The 16,802-nt window shown below is 37.9% G+C and overlaps 1 protein-coding gene across 1 annotated transcript in view; it reads right to left on the minus strand.

Moving 5' to 3' along the window:
• Nucleotides 1-4,689: 4,689 nt before the first annotated feature.
• NOL10 (nucleolar protein 10) overlaps nucleotides 4,690-16,802 on the minus strand; it is a 53,509-nt gene continuing 41,396 nt past the window's right edge. Inside the window, exons 18-21 of the mRNA XM_061460812.1 lie at nucleotides 15,239-15,412; nucleotides 14,617-14,864; nucleotides 9,064-9,166; nucleotides 4,690-5,794 (exon numbers count right to left, since the gene is read on the minus strand). Coding sequence (XP_061316796.1) covers nucleotides 5,675-5,794; nucleotides 9,064-9,166; nucleotides 14,617-14,864; nucleotides 15,239-15,412 — 645 coding nt within the window. The 3' untranslated portion in view covers nucleotides 4,690-5,674. The remainder of the gene's footprint in view (nucleotides 5,795-9,063; nucleotides 9,167-14,616; nucleotides 14,865-15,238; nucleotides 15,413-16,802) is intronic.

The raw sequence follows: 16,802 nt of genomic DNA on the forward strand, positions 1-16,802 counted from the left end.
GGGCAGAGAGAGAATGCAGGGCAGAGAGAGTGGAAGAATGGGTGTGGAAATTAGCAATACGCAGTTTTACAGGCAGAATAACTTATGGACCATGTTGGAAGGTTTACAATTATCCATCTACAGCCTTTAAATGCAGGAATTCTTTTTCCTCCAGTTGTGTAAACTACAAGCTCTGCTAAATCTGATTATTTTCTGCAGGCTGTACTATAAAATGTTCATTTTGGTGACAGAATTACTTCATGTTCTTCACAAAGAGTTTAGTTGTTGAGCAAAATGGGCTTTGAAACACAGAGATAATGATCAAGAGCTAAAGTTTATTAATAGATTTATGTGCTTTCATTCAGCTTAAAAACCCCATACTTCCCAAGATCAGACAAAATATATTAGCTATGGAAACAAGCCAATGAAAGTATTTAATCTTCATGAAAGAGATAAAAAGATAAAACTAGTGAGTGATTCAGTTAAAGGATGGAACAAAGGGAGAAAATTACTCTGGTCAATTAAAGCTGAGTGCATCTTCCCTATGCCTTACAACATTTGCAGTCTTTGGGATGGAGAGATCCTCTGAAGTTCATTAATCCATTCCTCCTCATCGTCCTTACGGCAGGCTCCACTGTAGCCGGGGGGTTCCTGCAGATGTTTAGTCTGACATCGCAAGTCTTTCAGTGGACATTGCACAACCTCCCCAGGTAAGTTGTTGCTTCTGCATCTGAAAGGCAGCCCGTCCTCTCTTCTTGGGATTCCGTTCTACTACTCGTTTTCTCATCTGGAAACACAGAGAACACAAATATACAAGGATGTTATAGTGCAAGATGGAGTAATGTGAGAACTGTTACACCTTCCCTCACAACCCTTCCTGCAGCTGGTAATCTCGATCATACCTACCTTAAGCTAAACACATAAACGAACCCCATGAGTATAAAAATGTGTATATACATTTTACACACACTTGCTATTTATGCAGGGCAATATTTTAAATCCTATTTCACCATTTAGCTCAGATATTAAAAACCAGTAGTGTGGTACAGTATATTCTTTCTTTGTTTTGTGTAACTAATGGATGCTTTCCATTTCAGACAATTATACTGGCCACAGGAACACAGCATGCTTCTTGGCTTGGCAATAGCACTTTGGAAAGAACATTTCACAAATAGTTTTGGTTTGATGTTTGTTCAGTGATTAACAGCCTATCTGAAGTAAACCCTCTTACTTGTGGAGTGAGAAAAGTGCTGAAGTATATATAGGTGATGCATCAGATCCAGGTCTTTATCTCTGCACTCACATTTAACTGTCTGTACGTTTATTTACAGGGAGTTTTTTAAAACTGATTCTCACCACTAAATTCTCCTATGTATGAGCAGGGTTTCACGAGGTGACAGCATCTGATCACTCTAAAATAAGAGTATGAACCTTAAACTTCAAACAGGATCCCAGCAGTTGTTCAGCTTCTAGGAATGGCAATACTGGGTCAATACCAATTCCTGCAGTCCAGAAAATGAAGCACTGCTGAGAGAAAAAAGGTTGATGTAATCAGGCTAAGAGCTAACAAACACCTGCTTTGGTTGCATTACAAAGTTAATCAGTTGCAGTGACATTGCATTAGTATGTCAGCTTGTCTGAAATTTCTAATCTTCCCCCCAGGTAGCTGTTCAAGGACATTACCTTGCTTTACTGATCTCAAGAATCCAAACATGCTTCATGCAAGGTCCTTATGTGGGCTGTTGGGCTCTGCTACCTCTCCCCCACCTTGCTAAGGCTTTGGCTGGCTGTGCAGAAGGCCAGCTCTGGTAACAGCAAGGCCAAACAACTGGGGACCAGACTGCTATGAGAGGATCTGTGTGAGAAGGAGCTCTCAACAGCCCCATCAGATCCTTGCCCCTATTTTGCCAGGGAGCCCATCACCTTTGGTCCTCGTCTGAACTATGATGCAGGTCTGTCCATGCCTGCCCAAGTACCTCATGATCCTGATCTTCTCTCTTGACTTTGGATGTGCCTCATCACTATGAATTTGTCTGTCTGGTCTACTGGCTGAACCTCATTGCTGTCACCCCACTGCTGCTCTTGTTTGTTAACTACAGAACTGCACCTTCTGTCAGGGATGTCACTGCCCCTGCCAGCCCTGCCATCCTGAGCTCCCTACCTTCCCCCCCAGAGCTGCCCAACCCTGCTGCTCCCTGATACCTCAGAAGCAAGGCTTGCACGGAATTTTCATCTCTATTTCAGCAGAAAGCTCTTGGGCTTGAATGTGTGTCAGGCAGCCGGGCACAGGCCACCAAGTATAGCTCACCTGTATTCCAGAGTTCTAGTGCTGGACACCCTGGAGAGCCATGCCTCACTGCTAGCAAAATACAAACACTGATCACTTCTCCTGCCCAAAACGAGCAATATACAAACACCACCACCCCCTTCCAGACATTTAATAGCCAGATCAAGGCTAGGAAATTGATTTTCTGCATGCAACTGATTCTAATCAGTTGGTGGCTCATGGGAAAAAGGAGCATGAGATAAAAAAATTAGTTCAATTAATTTATGAGTTTTAAAATTACAGACTAGCTTTCTGTCCTAGAGACATGCTGGGTATCCAATCTGCCTGTATTAATGTATGCCTCCTTCAGGAATGTATCCACAGCAGGAAAACACTTTTGGCACTGCAGACCTGCTCCTAGTTAATTCTCCCTGGTTCTTCAATTCTGCATCACTCACTGGTTATCTAGTAGAGCATGAATTCAGCTACAGCTATGACGGAGACAGCTTTGCCTCTTTTCCACCTTACACACATGCCCTACTCCACCGCAGTCTCACACAAACCCTCAGCAATCCAGAGCTAAGAAATTGTTGAACAAAGAACTGTCCGTCAGGCAGGTAGGTGTTCCTGGGCAAAGACAAGCAGGCAAATTTACAACCCAGGCCAGTCAAGTTATGTTTACCATTCATAGATATTCAGATTCTTGGGCCAACTCTTAACGCTCTCATTCACGAATACTACCTGCAACTTCCAGTTTTCCAGGATTCTTCTGCATAATGACCAAGTACCTTCGACTTGTATTTCTATCTCTAATTAGACTGATTCTAGCAAGATTTTATACATATATATATATATAAAATTTATATATGTTGCACATAAAAATACAACAAACTCACAGGCAAACCCTGCAGTGCTTTGGAAACCCAATGCAGTACGGTCTAACTTCAAACAACATAAGCTGTGAAAAATACATCAAACCTGTCTTCCAGTTTCCACATTTGCTGCCTATAATATGCAAATCACAGTCACAGCCCTACCTTTCCAGGCATCTCACAAATGATGCCTATTTAAACACTGTTTAAAGTGTATCCCGAATTCTTTTATGTGAAATAAATGGTGGGCTAAAGACAGTTTGCATGTGCCTTCTCTCAAACAGGACCATGTATATTCCTTTAACTATACAGGCTCCAACCCAAATACATGACCAGTATTATCATAATGAGGTACTCCGTAAGTGCATGAAAAGCAAAACACTGACCTAAGCCAGTGTCAGTAAGAAGAATCTCAAAACAGAAGTACACTCCTAAACTGAAAGTTAACCATTTTAAACTTAGTTCACTGCTACCCTGCAGATCAACTGTGTCTTTTTGTACTTGACAGCCAAGAGAATCACTGCTGAAATAAGGATGCCTTACACCATAAATGCATCTCTAATTCTTGATCAAACATAACGGGATTTAGGCCCACCCTGAGAAAGAACAAACTCCTCCCAATTCCTGTTCTTCTAGTGCCAATTCTGTCCACCTCATCCTCAGTTCTCCCTGTATCAACCAGAATGGTGTCAAGTTTCCACCATTAATCTTTCCACACTCAATATAGCCACGCATATGAAGTAAACACACCTGCATTCCATGCAGATAATTTTTAAGAGATAACACAATGCTCCAGGGGAAAGATGTTGCACCAGTAAAAATTTTAACTTGTCACTGTGCATGGATTTTAAAAGGCTTGAATGTTATCAAAAGACGAGATTCCAAGAAAAGGGACATGCCCTAGAGCACTCACAACTGCATTACATTTTCTCAGTGGCTACAGAGAAGTAATTATGGTACTTCATACACAGTATGGGTGAGACTGACACAGGAATACTGGACAGTCCTGTGCTAAACTGAAAGCATGAGAAGCTTATGGTCACTGCAGGAATTTGACAGCTAGAGGTAAAAAACAGGTAATGAGACTCATCATTTAGTTGAATGCAAGGACAGAGAGGTGTTGGTTACAATTTATGTTTTAAAGATGAAAATACCAGGTGCAAAAGGCATTTTTAATGTGAACGAAACCATATAATTAAAAACAGAAGCAAGGAACTAAAGCAGGTAAAATTAAATAAGGGACGAGAGGAAAAAAAGTTAACCATATGACTGATTATTCTGTTCTCTAACACACACCAAAAAAAAAAGAAAGCATCTGGCTATCAGAAAATAAGGTTTTTTACTGAAGTAATTGCAAAAATTTCATGGCAAATACTGTCCAGAAGACCTGATCACATTAACAGCCTCTCTGGTTTATAAAGCAAAACACTTAACAACCTCCAAATCTCTTAAAAAAGACTTGGAGCAATGCAGAGATTCACTGATTATTGCTAGATCCAAAGTTCACAGTTTCCTGGATTTAGCAAAAAAGACAATTTATAAAGCCTTTTAAACAGCAATAAACAAAACTCCTTTAGGATCAAAGGTAAAAAATCATTTATCTTCTTAACTAGTGAACTACTTACATAAATGATGGTTTTGCAAGGTAAAAGTCAAGAAGAGATGCTGTACCCTGGTTAGCAACAAGTATGATTTGGGGAATCAGAAGAAGACACAGAAAAGATCCACCATTTCCTTAATATAGTTTCTAGCTTCTCAAGTTATTTAACTTTTTGAAGGACAGGAGGCTACTGGTGTGGCCTTAATATGTTTATTATGTGAACATACATCACTTGGTCTATGTTGAAACATGGCTGGCTTATCAAAATGTATTAAACCTGGTCCTAAGGATTCTGAGTAAAGGCAATATTTATGAAGTTTAACTTAACAAAACTATGTTTTCAAGATTTCCCTTTGTACATTGGTGTGTCAAAACAGGCTTCCTTATAGAGTGCCTTAGAAAAATGTGAATCAGGCCTTCCCAATTGCTCTCTTGACAACCATTTGTACCTCTTCCTGGCTACTAAGGCAACCCAAGAAAATAAAGCCAAAGTCAGTTTTTGAAAAACACAATTGTGTGCCATCCTTTTAGAACCATAAAAGAGAAGTGTTGTGCCCTTGTAAAGGTAAGTTTTTAAACAAAGCAACTTACCCTTGATCACACACAAAGATTTCAGAAAACAAAACCCCACAGCTCTTAAGTTAAATAAAAACCAGGCAGCCTTGTTGTAAACATAAATTCTTACATAGAAAACATCCAGGGTTACAAAATAAACAGTTGCTGGTGATTTCTGCACAAATACAGTTCACACTGGAGTTTATAACAAACCATACCTGTAGCGTCCTCTGTCAATGCTTTTACCTTTATAAACTCTCCAATAATTAACACAGGGTTTCACAAGTTCTGGCTTTTATGCTCGTCCATGAAACAAAATACAAATACATTCATACAGTGCCTCAGTTTGAAAAAGTCCCCATTTCAAATAAAAACCTAAGTTTCTTAAAAAGATAACATAAATCAATGAAACAGTCGTCCTCTTCCTCGTTTGCTCTTGAGATGACTAGCGGGGCGCCTAAGGGTTTTCCTCTCTTGACGATGTCGTTTCTCAGCTTCCTGCTGTTTCCTTTGCTGCTCTGACTGGAATATTAAAAGAAAAATAGACTCAGATTCTTATAAACCTACATATCACCTCATTGTTCAAGTATCTAGATACCAAGTCAGAATTCCATTAGGGAAATTTGGATATGTTACTGTAAATGGTCCCATGCTATCTTGCCTTAAACTTAATTCTGGGTGTCCCTAGGCATTATCATTCCAATTAACTCAGAGCAAATATTTAAGACAAAGACAGCAAAAACCCACGAATAAAATAATGCATTTCAGATGAAAACCAGTGTTTAACAGTAGACTGTAAAAATTACAGTCCAGATTTTAACATTTAGTGCCCTTAAGAAAGTAAAACACAATTTGAGCTATTCAGAATTTATCGTTTGATGTCTTTAAGAAAGCAGAGCACAATTTGAGGCTATTCGGTACCCCCTTTGGTTAACCAGCATTCCCACATTTAATATTTGCACAAATGGATTTTAAAAAGACAGACCAGTTACTTCAATTTGCTGAAACCTTTTCTAAAAAGCGTTCTTAGAATGAAATGCTGTATGCAATTCTAGAATGACCTGCCACATGAAAATAATTGTAAATCTCTGCTCCTGTGGCACATGTTCTACTAAAGTTTTTCCTCTTCATCAAAAACACACTGAAAGGGTTTCATTTACAGACCACATAGATGAAGTGGCTCTTCCACCTATAAACTATTTTCTTTGGAAGACAAAGGCTTGTCTTCAAACCAAGCATAAACTGGAACCAGCAGACTTGACTAGCCAAACTCAGGCAGCAATTAGAGCAATTTCATTAGCAGCACAGGTTAACATAGTGTGACAGAAGAACTACTGAATATGTAGCTGCATCCCCACTGTACCTAATTCTATCAGCAGCAGCATTCATGCACCAGCCCATCTCTCCCTGAATCTCCCATTAAAGCACCATTTAAACTTGAGCTAGAGATTTGCATGCAGAGGCAGCATTTTGGCTGAGGCAAGACATGAACCAGTTTATCATCTGAAGCAGTAAGCCCATAATGGTATCTTGGTAATAAAAGCTAGTGGTCTCTAGACTTTAGAGACTTTATTGACTCCTGTTTCACTGCAAGATTTCAATATGTAACTAGTTTCTCCCTCCAGAATTCACTTGCAACAGTCTTGGGAAATCTGAATTTAAATGTTGACTTCTACCGCTAGTGTACTGAAATGAAATGATCGTGGTTTTATCTGAAGCTTTGTGGTTTGTTTTTGTGTACTTTGTTGGGTTTTTTTAATGTCCTCTATACCTCCTTAGTAGCATAAGTGCTTAGGTATAAGAAAATAGCAGGATTTCTAAAGTATATATTTGCTCTCATAAAGCATGCTGAAAATGCAAAAACAGGATACCACACCATACCAAAACCCCCTGAGAACTAAACTGAGAAATACCAATGACATTTTCATTGTTGAGTCTGTCAGTGGCTGGTGGGCATTCAGGAGGCTGGTAACACACTACAGCTCAGCAGCCAAGTTCAGTCTCAATTCCACTGACTTGCAAGGTTGAGTGATACCAATCCTATTGAAGCACAATTCTCTCCCCTATTAAATTTTCCTACCTACTCCTAAACACACCTGTGCTTTAAGGAAATGGCACCACAAACTGGAAGTTGATGATGAGAGTAACACTAAAACCCCTTTTTTGGTTTGCCAACTTCATCTCTTCATCCTCTAAAAAGGAGTGCAAGATCAGAGCATACTGCATAACATTATCTCTTCCTAGCTCTCCCTGCTTCATTCCCTGAGATTTAAGAATATATACACAGAGTCTGTTTATTTGAGAGAAGACTTGTAAGTCTTATTTTGCTATTCTGTTGATAGGAGAAAAGATCTCCACTGTAGAGGCATTATTTTTCTTTTAATTAGACTTTAAAAGGCGTTTTAATGCAAATGAGCACAATGTACATATTTCAATAAAGCAACATCAGTTAAAAGAAAAAAATCCATATACATTAGCAGCAAAATAATTTAGGACTTCAAAGCTTGATGGTATCAAGTAAAAATGGTATTCTGAAGCACCGCTTATCTGTCTTCTCCCACCTTACTCCCAAATCTTCAAACTGTTAGTATGAAGGTGGCAGCTCATTGTTCATCACTGACTGCAAGAAACCTTGTGGCTTTGTGCTTTCTAAGTTAAAGCTACTATAAAAAAGGCTGTGCTTTTGAAGCCTGCAATGCCCATTTAATTAGCTGCAAGACACTAACATCTCAGTTACAGCAGTTAGTTAGATCCCCTGAACTGTTATCCTACACAGCACTGCTGAGGAATTCCACAGTCAACATGTTTTAAATTCCAGCAATAAAGGAATCAAAAGAATATGAAAAATAATGTCTCCAAACATCAAAAAGTCCATAAAACGTAAAATAGTCCATAAACATAAAATAATAAAAATAGTCCAATACATCCAGGTTATTTATTTTTTTTCAGGCATACCCAATGTAAAATCAAGTAACTACTTTTAGCCATTCTTTGACAGCAGTTTTACTGATGAGAATAACATCTGACCAATGATAAGGAGAAACATACTACAGCACAGAGGTTTACCTGAAGAAAACCAGTTTTAACTTAAGCATATTTTATCAGCTTAACATCAATTAATATGAGTCTTCTGGTTTTATACTGTGTCCCTTCCTCAGTTCTAAGGCAATTTTCTACCAAAAAATCTTTAAGTGTTCTACACGCAGTTAACTCTGCCCACACTATAAATTAATCGCCTTACAAAATTCCTTAGGATGGGAAATCAAAACCATTTAGGAAAGGCAGATAGGCAGCAGTCATCTACACACTTCCAATGGAATTTGGCAAGTAGAACAGGACCAGAGCTCATTCTTGTGATCTGTTTCACAAGTTCAATGACAAAGGTAGTTAGGAACTTTTTATCATGGTGAGGCCTAGCAACATTATCAACCAAGAGAAAGTCTGTTATCCACAGCATTTGGACCCGCGATCAAGATCTGATCAGTCCTGGCACAGAAGTCAGGTAAGGTCACAAGCTTCTGATGGTATGCCTGCACATAAACTATTAAAAGATGGGAGCCATTATTTTCCACCAGAACATAAGATTTTATGAGTGCTGCTTAAGTTATAAGGATATAAACACACAGAGTACTACCGGAGGCTTTCATTCTCCTGGCAACTAGCAGAAGAGTTGGCAGCTTATAAAGAAACAAAGAGGGACATTTGTTTGACGGTTTTAAAGTTCCTGTTCTTTCATGCAAAAACTAAAGTTACTTGTGTATTATCTTAAAAAAATTACATATATAGCTTACCTTCTTTAATTTGAATGTTGCCTGTTTGCTGCCTACCGTGGTATCAGACACATTCAGCGTGCCAAGTTTTTCTTCAAGCTTTAAACGATCTCCAAGAGTTTTCCTGCAGAGAATAATTAACATTAGTCCCTATTCTTGCCATCTTTTTATTATAATAAAGACTGATAATACAGTCAAAACTAATCTCAATTTCTCTGAAACGCCTGAACTCTAAAAAATAAACATTCGGTAAACAGAAAACAGACAAGTTCTAATCATTCCCTCCAGATACTGCTTTTAGTAGAAACATTTCCAAAATTTATGTAAAACTCATTGTTTTTTTCTGCTAAAAAAGCAACAGGACTCTAGTTGAGAAAGAAACCACACCCTTCCATCACTGTAGTTTTCTATGAAATGTCAGAAAAAGTCAGGAATATTCAGCTGCAGAGTAAGATCTGCACACACACCCCCTCCAAAAAAGGGTAGATATATACAATTTTCTTGAAATATTATTATTTCTCAATTGGAAACACTTTTGAGGGAAGGAAATAATCTCGAATACATCATCACCAAATAAATCAATTCAGTGATGGAGACAAACGAGTCCAAATACAAATGACTGCTCGGACACTGTGCTTGCAATAATGCAAAGAGTTTTCTAAATAAAAGAACACTGCTAACAAATGTGATAAGACAAGAGAGTAGACAGACATTAGCATATGCCTTCAAGCGCACTGTGCTTGTCTATTAGTTTCTGTAAGCAACCTCGTACAGAACCTCTCTCTTGGCCACTGAAGTGTGGCATTTCTACAGAGGAGGAGGTAGTAGCTGTTGTGGCCTAAACAGATACTGCCTTCAGCTCTCCTCCACTGGAGGATGCCCTACAAAGAGAAGACTCATGGACGTGCCCCAGCTGCTCTAGGTTGCAGGCTGATATTTAGTATTACCATTGCTGAGTTCAGTTACATTGGGTTGCAAACTGGAACAGCTGAAGAGTGGAAATGCACCTTCCTCCCACACAGCCTCCAGCACAGGGTGAGGCAGGCAGGAAGGCAGGGATGGTGGTCGCTTCAGCCAGCCTCCCAAAAGGCACCTGTGAGTCCTGACATAGCTTGTCCTCCCTTCTATAATGTGGGTGCTTATGAGTACGTAGTACCACCTGAGAATATGACATGGCCTGTAGGATCAGACAAACTCACTCTGCAATACGCTTAGAAAACATTCACTTAACTGCAAATGAAATTAGTTTCTGCAATTTGAGAAGTTGCTATTGATGTTCTATTACATCTCTCTGGAAAGGGCTAAGCCACATTTTTTGTACAAGTTTTAAAGTGGAAAATAAGTCATCATGAAAATACAGATGATTAGCAGCCATCAAAGTTGATGACATTTACTATCGATGAAGGGCTCATGGACTGTGGCCTATGCACGAAGCCTCTGAAGTCCACTGAATTTTAGTTAATGAGCCATTTTATGTAACAAAGACTTTTCAGATTAACAATAAAAAATTAATGTCAAGAATTACTTTATTTCTCATGACTAGGTACTTTGATTGTATTTTTCTGTAGTACATTTTTCATTCAGTACATGTAAAAACTTGTTTCCTCTGTGTGAATCAGGAAGACAAGCTAAGCCTTAGAGCTAACTATGGCAGAAGATCAGTCACTGACATTGTGGTGGGATTTCTACATTCAAGTGAAGTCCTATTTTCCTCCCCTTTGAAAGTGAACTGGAGAAATATGGCTACTACCCAGCAATTATTCAGCACGACTGCCTAGATAATGCTTCAGTCAGGAGAAAAACTAAAATGAGTTGATATTAGCAAAACACTGTGGGGTTCCTATTTTACTGGACAAATGCAGGTATGGCTGTATTTATCTGAAAATGTGCAGACCTTAAATGATAGTGAATTGCACACACTGATACACAAACACAACAGCTAGGTCAGTTGTTAGTTTAAATCATTCTCAACAAACTGATTCAAGGGATGCAGTAACACCGTTATTAAAAGCAACTTTCCCTGCCCTGCAGTAAAAAACAAACAACAAAGTTGCCCAGGCACTTCTTTTTTTTCCCTCATTATAAAGAGGGCAGCTTTTCAAGACTTTTCTTGCTGTTTTACTTCACCAATACCTAGGAATGTCAACTATGCTTTTGTTGGCTTTCTTGCCCACCTCTGAACACATATACAGTGACTGTCATACTTTATAAAGCATGACTACTGTATTTTTTCATTTTGACATGCTCTAACTTCAATAACAAACCTTTTAATGGGACATCAAGAAAATCAAAAGAGCTCTCAGCACGCTGACAAACGCCTTTTCCTTTTCTGGATTCCTTTTAAGTCACTTTGCAAAGAACTTACACAGTAAGTAAATAAAGCAAAGTTCTGCAGGTTTTTATGTGCAAGCACTGGAGTGCAAAAAGGGAAAACGAAATGCAGATGGATTTGAGACAAGGAAGTTTTTACAACCATGAGTAAATTTTGCAGCTTTCCTGTGCAAAGAAATGCATAGACTGTTGGCCTATGAAGAAATTTATAGTACGCACCAGTGCTTTAGAAGTTGGGCTTAGAGCCGTGCTGAGTCAGGAACATGTCGAAAGAAACACCCAGTTTTATATAAGTCATAAACTGTTTCCTCGGGTAGAACATTATACGATTAGAGAAAAAAAGAACACCTAGCCATTAAATGCATAGTGAAGGTATTAAGGTACTTAATTATACTGGTCACAGACCATCATTCTGTAACTTGGATAAATCAAATCAAAGACAAACATGCCAGCCTCACCAGATTGTACATGCCACTACAGTCTGTCCAATTTTCAGTACGTTACTTGAATTAATTATTTTTATGCTGACTACTTACCAGTGAATAAGGCCAGCTGAAAACATATTTCAGTATTTTCTTCATAAAATTCTAATACGTGAAAATGCTTTTTAACCAAACAAGTTAGCTCACCATGCAAACTAGGTCATTGTGATTACAGAATAGTATACAAGAAATAGATACCAGCTGTTAATTTCTATATTTTGTCTAAGAATTTGACAAATATCAAACTCCATACTGGAGTTTCTGGACGAACACAAAGGGCATCAGTGACTAGAGAGCTAACTACTTAGACATAAACAAAAAACAATGAAAAGACAATTCAATGACAGCAATTCAGAAAATCAGAAAGGATGTGATGCTGTCATATCCATTTTTTGGTCATCCTATTCCACTCTCAATTTTCTCTCCTTTCCCATTTTTTTTCCTTTTTGAGCACACTACATCTGTGCATCTGCCACAGAGAGGGTATATAACCTGAGCCTCCTAATTATGATTCTATGATTCCAGACATGAGGAAGATATTTTTTACAATGACGGTGGAAAAATGCTGGCACAGGTTGCTCAGAGGTGGTGGATGCCCCATCCCTGGAGACATTCAAGGCCAGGTTGAATGTTCTGAACAAGCTGAATGTTCATCTAGTTGAAGATGTCCCTGCCCATGGCAGGGGGTTGGAACTAGATGACTTTCAGAGGTCCCTTCCAACCCAAACTATTCTATGATTCTATCACACCTTGCAAAATATTCTGCAAAGAATTAGCATCAAATTTTATGACACATTCTCTTTTTCCTAAATGCAGTCTTCTAGAAGTCTTTCTGTGGTTTACATCGATATTCCTCCTTCCACTGGACAGGTATGTGGTATTTGCTTTCATTTTTTACAAGCTGAAGCAATGATTTTTCCCCCTCAGTACACCAGATGAAAGAATTTACTTTGTCCTGTGTTACACTGTACTATTTTTTTTTCCAGATGTTTCTCTTCCTTACATTTGTCTTGGCTTATTTACTTAACTTTCAGTATCCCTATTCACATTTAAGCCTTCCATGTTTTGAACAAAATGAAATCCTAGTATTTCAAATTGAGTGTCTTCGAGAATTTTCTTTTGAGGTCAGCAGCTGAATATGTGTAAAAAACTCAGCATGTGAGTAGGCTGCAGCCATACTGCCTTTTAGTGAAGTATTTCAATGGCAATGAGAATACAGTGTCATTTGACCAGTATCTTGCTCCTTTCAAGTCACTTGCTAATGTGTAATAGATCTAAGTACCATGAAAAAACATCCTTAACCCACAATACTCTGACAGAGTGTCCAGTGTGGATTTTCTCCTGACAAAAGAACAAAACCTGACAAAAGTAAAAATTTGCTTCATCTCCTGGAAAAGAAAAATAATCACAAGGAAGTTGATGGAGAAATCTAAGAAAAAGTTCAGAGTGAATGGATATATTCAATATGAAGAACAAAGAAAAACCTCTGTGCTAAAACACCTGATGATAAAAAACAGCTAAGGAAAAGGGGGAATGAGTTCTGCAGAACTGCTACAAACCCCAATTTATAAAAACTACTACTTCTATTTAAAGAGGTCTTATAGCTACAACATGGAAAACAGACTACTAGATTACTGTAGAAACATTGTCTCAGTAATCCTTAAAGACCATTTTACATTATAATTCCAGTTAAAATCTTGCACATTTAAGGGACAGGCTGAATTTTTATCATGTTTCTTGATGTAACTCCAGAAAACTTCCATCACAAAACAACTAGGTTTTAGAATCAGTCATTAGTGACATGAAGAAACAACCCCATTATATATATATATTATTCACTTCCTTTGACTGTATAATTTATTGTAAGCAAAAATGTAATGGCTATTACGAGATCCATCTAGCCCAGCACTTTTTTCCAACGTTAGTTCTGCTCTGCATCCAGAACACTGCAAGATCTTTGAAGCTGTTGTGTTTCAAATTTTCAGTATTAGCGTCTACACTCCAAATAATAAAAGGCTATTAAATCTCATCTTCCAAAGGGCTACAAAAAAAATATCAGTGAAATTTTCAGGCATTAAACACTTCAAAGTGCTTTAGTTTGACATACTCAAAGCCAAGTCCTTTAGTATCATGTACTTTATACAGCACCCAGTTACTTTAGTTGATCATCAACTCAAGGAACCCCAAATTAAAAAACAAAACAACAAAACCAAATCTGATTTTTTGTATCGCAAAAAGGAAACCGGAAATAGTAAGGCCTGACAATATAAGGCCAGCATAATTTTTTGGAAGTTTCTGGATGTCATAAAAATACTCAGATAAAACATTTTAATTGTTTTACCACCCTGATCTTACCCTCAAAAATAGTGACTAATGATGCAGTATTCTACCTCTTTTTGGAGGGTCAGATGAGAAACATCCACACTGTCAACCTCATTCTGACATGGTGGAGAAATACAACCAAGTCTCACAGTGTTATTTGAGAGCAGCAGTTTACCAACACTGAGTAATGGATCCCCAAATCTGGCTCAGAATATTAATCTCTTACTCATCTGTGTCTCTGCCATATTTCAAACATTGTGTTTGCTTAACTACAAAACAAAGCTTTCAACAACTATGATGCTTTAAAATATACCCTTGAGTGGCCAGATGCGGCATTACTAGCTACTGCTTCCAAGCCAAAATGCCACTGGCCTGCACTGCAGAGAAATACTTGAGTATCTTCCACCCCCAGCTATTAAAATAGGAACGTTAGTCTTACTTCATTAATTTTTGTTTTTTGGCAGAGTCTTTGAAGCTTCTGAATTCCTCTCCTTCTTTAATCTCAAAAAACTGAGGTTTCAGTAATGTTTGCTGATCCTCCTTGAGCCTTTCCTGCCTCTTTACTTTTTCCTCTTGGCGTAGAAGCTTGCGCTGTTTCCTGACCTCTTCAACCCAGCCTTTTTCATCATCTGAACTCTCAGAACTTTCTGCATCACTTGCTTTTCCTTCTGGTTCTTCCTCCTCTTCCTGCAGACAAAAATAGTGTAAAATAACAAATCATCAACTAATTTTCTTTTCAAACGATTCCTGCAATTAGAGTACGTGACAGCTTTTACATAGATACAGCTGAAGAGAACTAACATTTGAAGTGAAGAACAGCAAACTAAGTAGAAGGTAGATTATAAATTTGTTTCCACATACATATTTTATGTTTTTCAGACCTACACTCATGTAGACACAATACTGTTCACGTCTAAAAGCTTGGATGACATTATAAATTACACTTAATTACCACAGCTGTTAAGATATTCTTGCATTGTCTTTGTCTTCTTTCTAAGGTGAAAGATCTGAATACCTGAAACAAAGGGATTCCATTTCCATCCAAATGGAAAATATTTTACCTGTTCTTGTGCTTCCAGTTCCTCCAACATCTTTAGCTTCCTCTTTCTTTTCTCACTTATTTTAGAAACAAGTGGGTTAAGTAGCCTAAATTCTTCACTCTGCTCATCCACCTGGAAATCTGGATTCTCAAACATGACTTTAAAACGATCATCTTTCAGAAGACTAGGCAGATTCTAGAAAAGCAGCAAAGCATGAATGAGTTACAAAATTCTGAAACACACATTGGTAAAATAAGTAACACCTTTTTAATTAAACATAACTCAAAACCACTATTTGAAATGCCAGTTTCTTTACGCTTCCAGGTCATACAAAAATCAAGATTTATGTTTCTTATATTTTATTACATAAATATCATTGAAAGCTACCTGTAAGCAAGTCTTTTTAAATGCACACTACAGACATCTTAAGTACACAATTACTAATATTTCTGAATTAACGTTTCTCATACATTCAGCCAGCTAGTCTGGAGACATGTTTTTATCTATTGACTAATCAGAAGTACCTCCAAGGCAAATACTCTGTCTGACATGGATGATTCTACAACGTGTGCAACAACTTATCAGGGTAAACATGTCTTTATGCAATGCTACTAATGTTTTACTGAAAATAAGAATGTTTCTATACATCTTAGAATATTTTTTCTTCACTGCCCACGCACACAGAATGGAAAAGGCAGTTTTATTCACGTCAAAGTAAAATGAACTCAGTATATTATGCTACTGTTGAATCAGAAGCAGTTCAAGTTATGCTTTCAGCTTATGTAAATACCTCCTGTCGTTATTTTAATATCACTGAATACATAGCTTTTTACTATAAAAAGCTGATCTTTCAACATTGCCAAACTTATACCAGCACATTCATTCCACCCCAGCATTAAACTTTCAGTGTTACCTAAGAAGGGGGGACGGTGGGGAGAGAAGATACAGACAAAAATAAAATTTTCTTCGTAAGACTTGAATGGCATTTCAGAAAAATAACCAGAATGTTCATTTTTAAATATACTTTGTTAGTCTGCTTCGTAACACAATCTGTATGTACTCCTAGACACATCAGCCCCCAGTTATTGAACTCCTATTTCCATTGTAAAACTGGCTTAGACAGTCTGCATTTAAGGTTTTACCACCACCTGCTTCTTCAATAATTAATGCTTCCTAAGAGCTATAACACACAGGATTTCATTAGATGCCACGTGAAGCTAATGCCTGCCTTACATGTATGCTATATTCCTGTGGGAATGAACACCTATGAAGTGCTACCTATAGAAAGCTCCACCCCCTGACTAGATACGAAACATTAACTCATTTTTTGACTTCAAACTTCAGTTAGGATAAAAATGGATTATTTTCAATATCAGGAAGAATTCCTAGTGCACAAGAGCAAATAATTTTGGCTATATTTGTTAACCAGGTACACAAAGGCAATTTTATCTTCCAATAACATCTGTTTTGTCATGGTCAGCACCAAAATACCACCAAATGCAAACAGGCCTTTTTCAGTCAACTTTGGTATTGACTCTGCATTTAGCAGAGTCCTACAAGGCCCTTACCTTCACAGTGAGTATTT

The sequence above is a fragment of the Pezoporus flaviventris genome, unplaced genomic scaffold (assembly GCF_033815535.1).
Source record: "Pezoporus flaviventris isolate CSIRO_AGI_PZ_B2104156 unplaced genomic scaffold, CSIRO_AGI_Pfla_v1 ptg000031l, whole genome shotgun sequence".
Classification (NCBI taxonomy): Eukaryota; Metazoa; Chordata; class Aves; order Psittaciformes; family Psittacidae; genus Pezoporus; species Pezoporus flaviventris.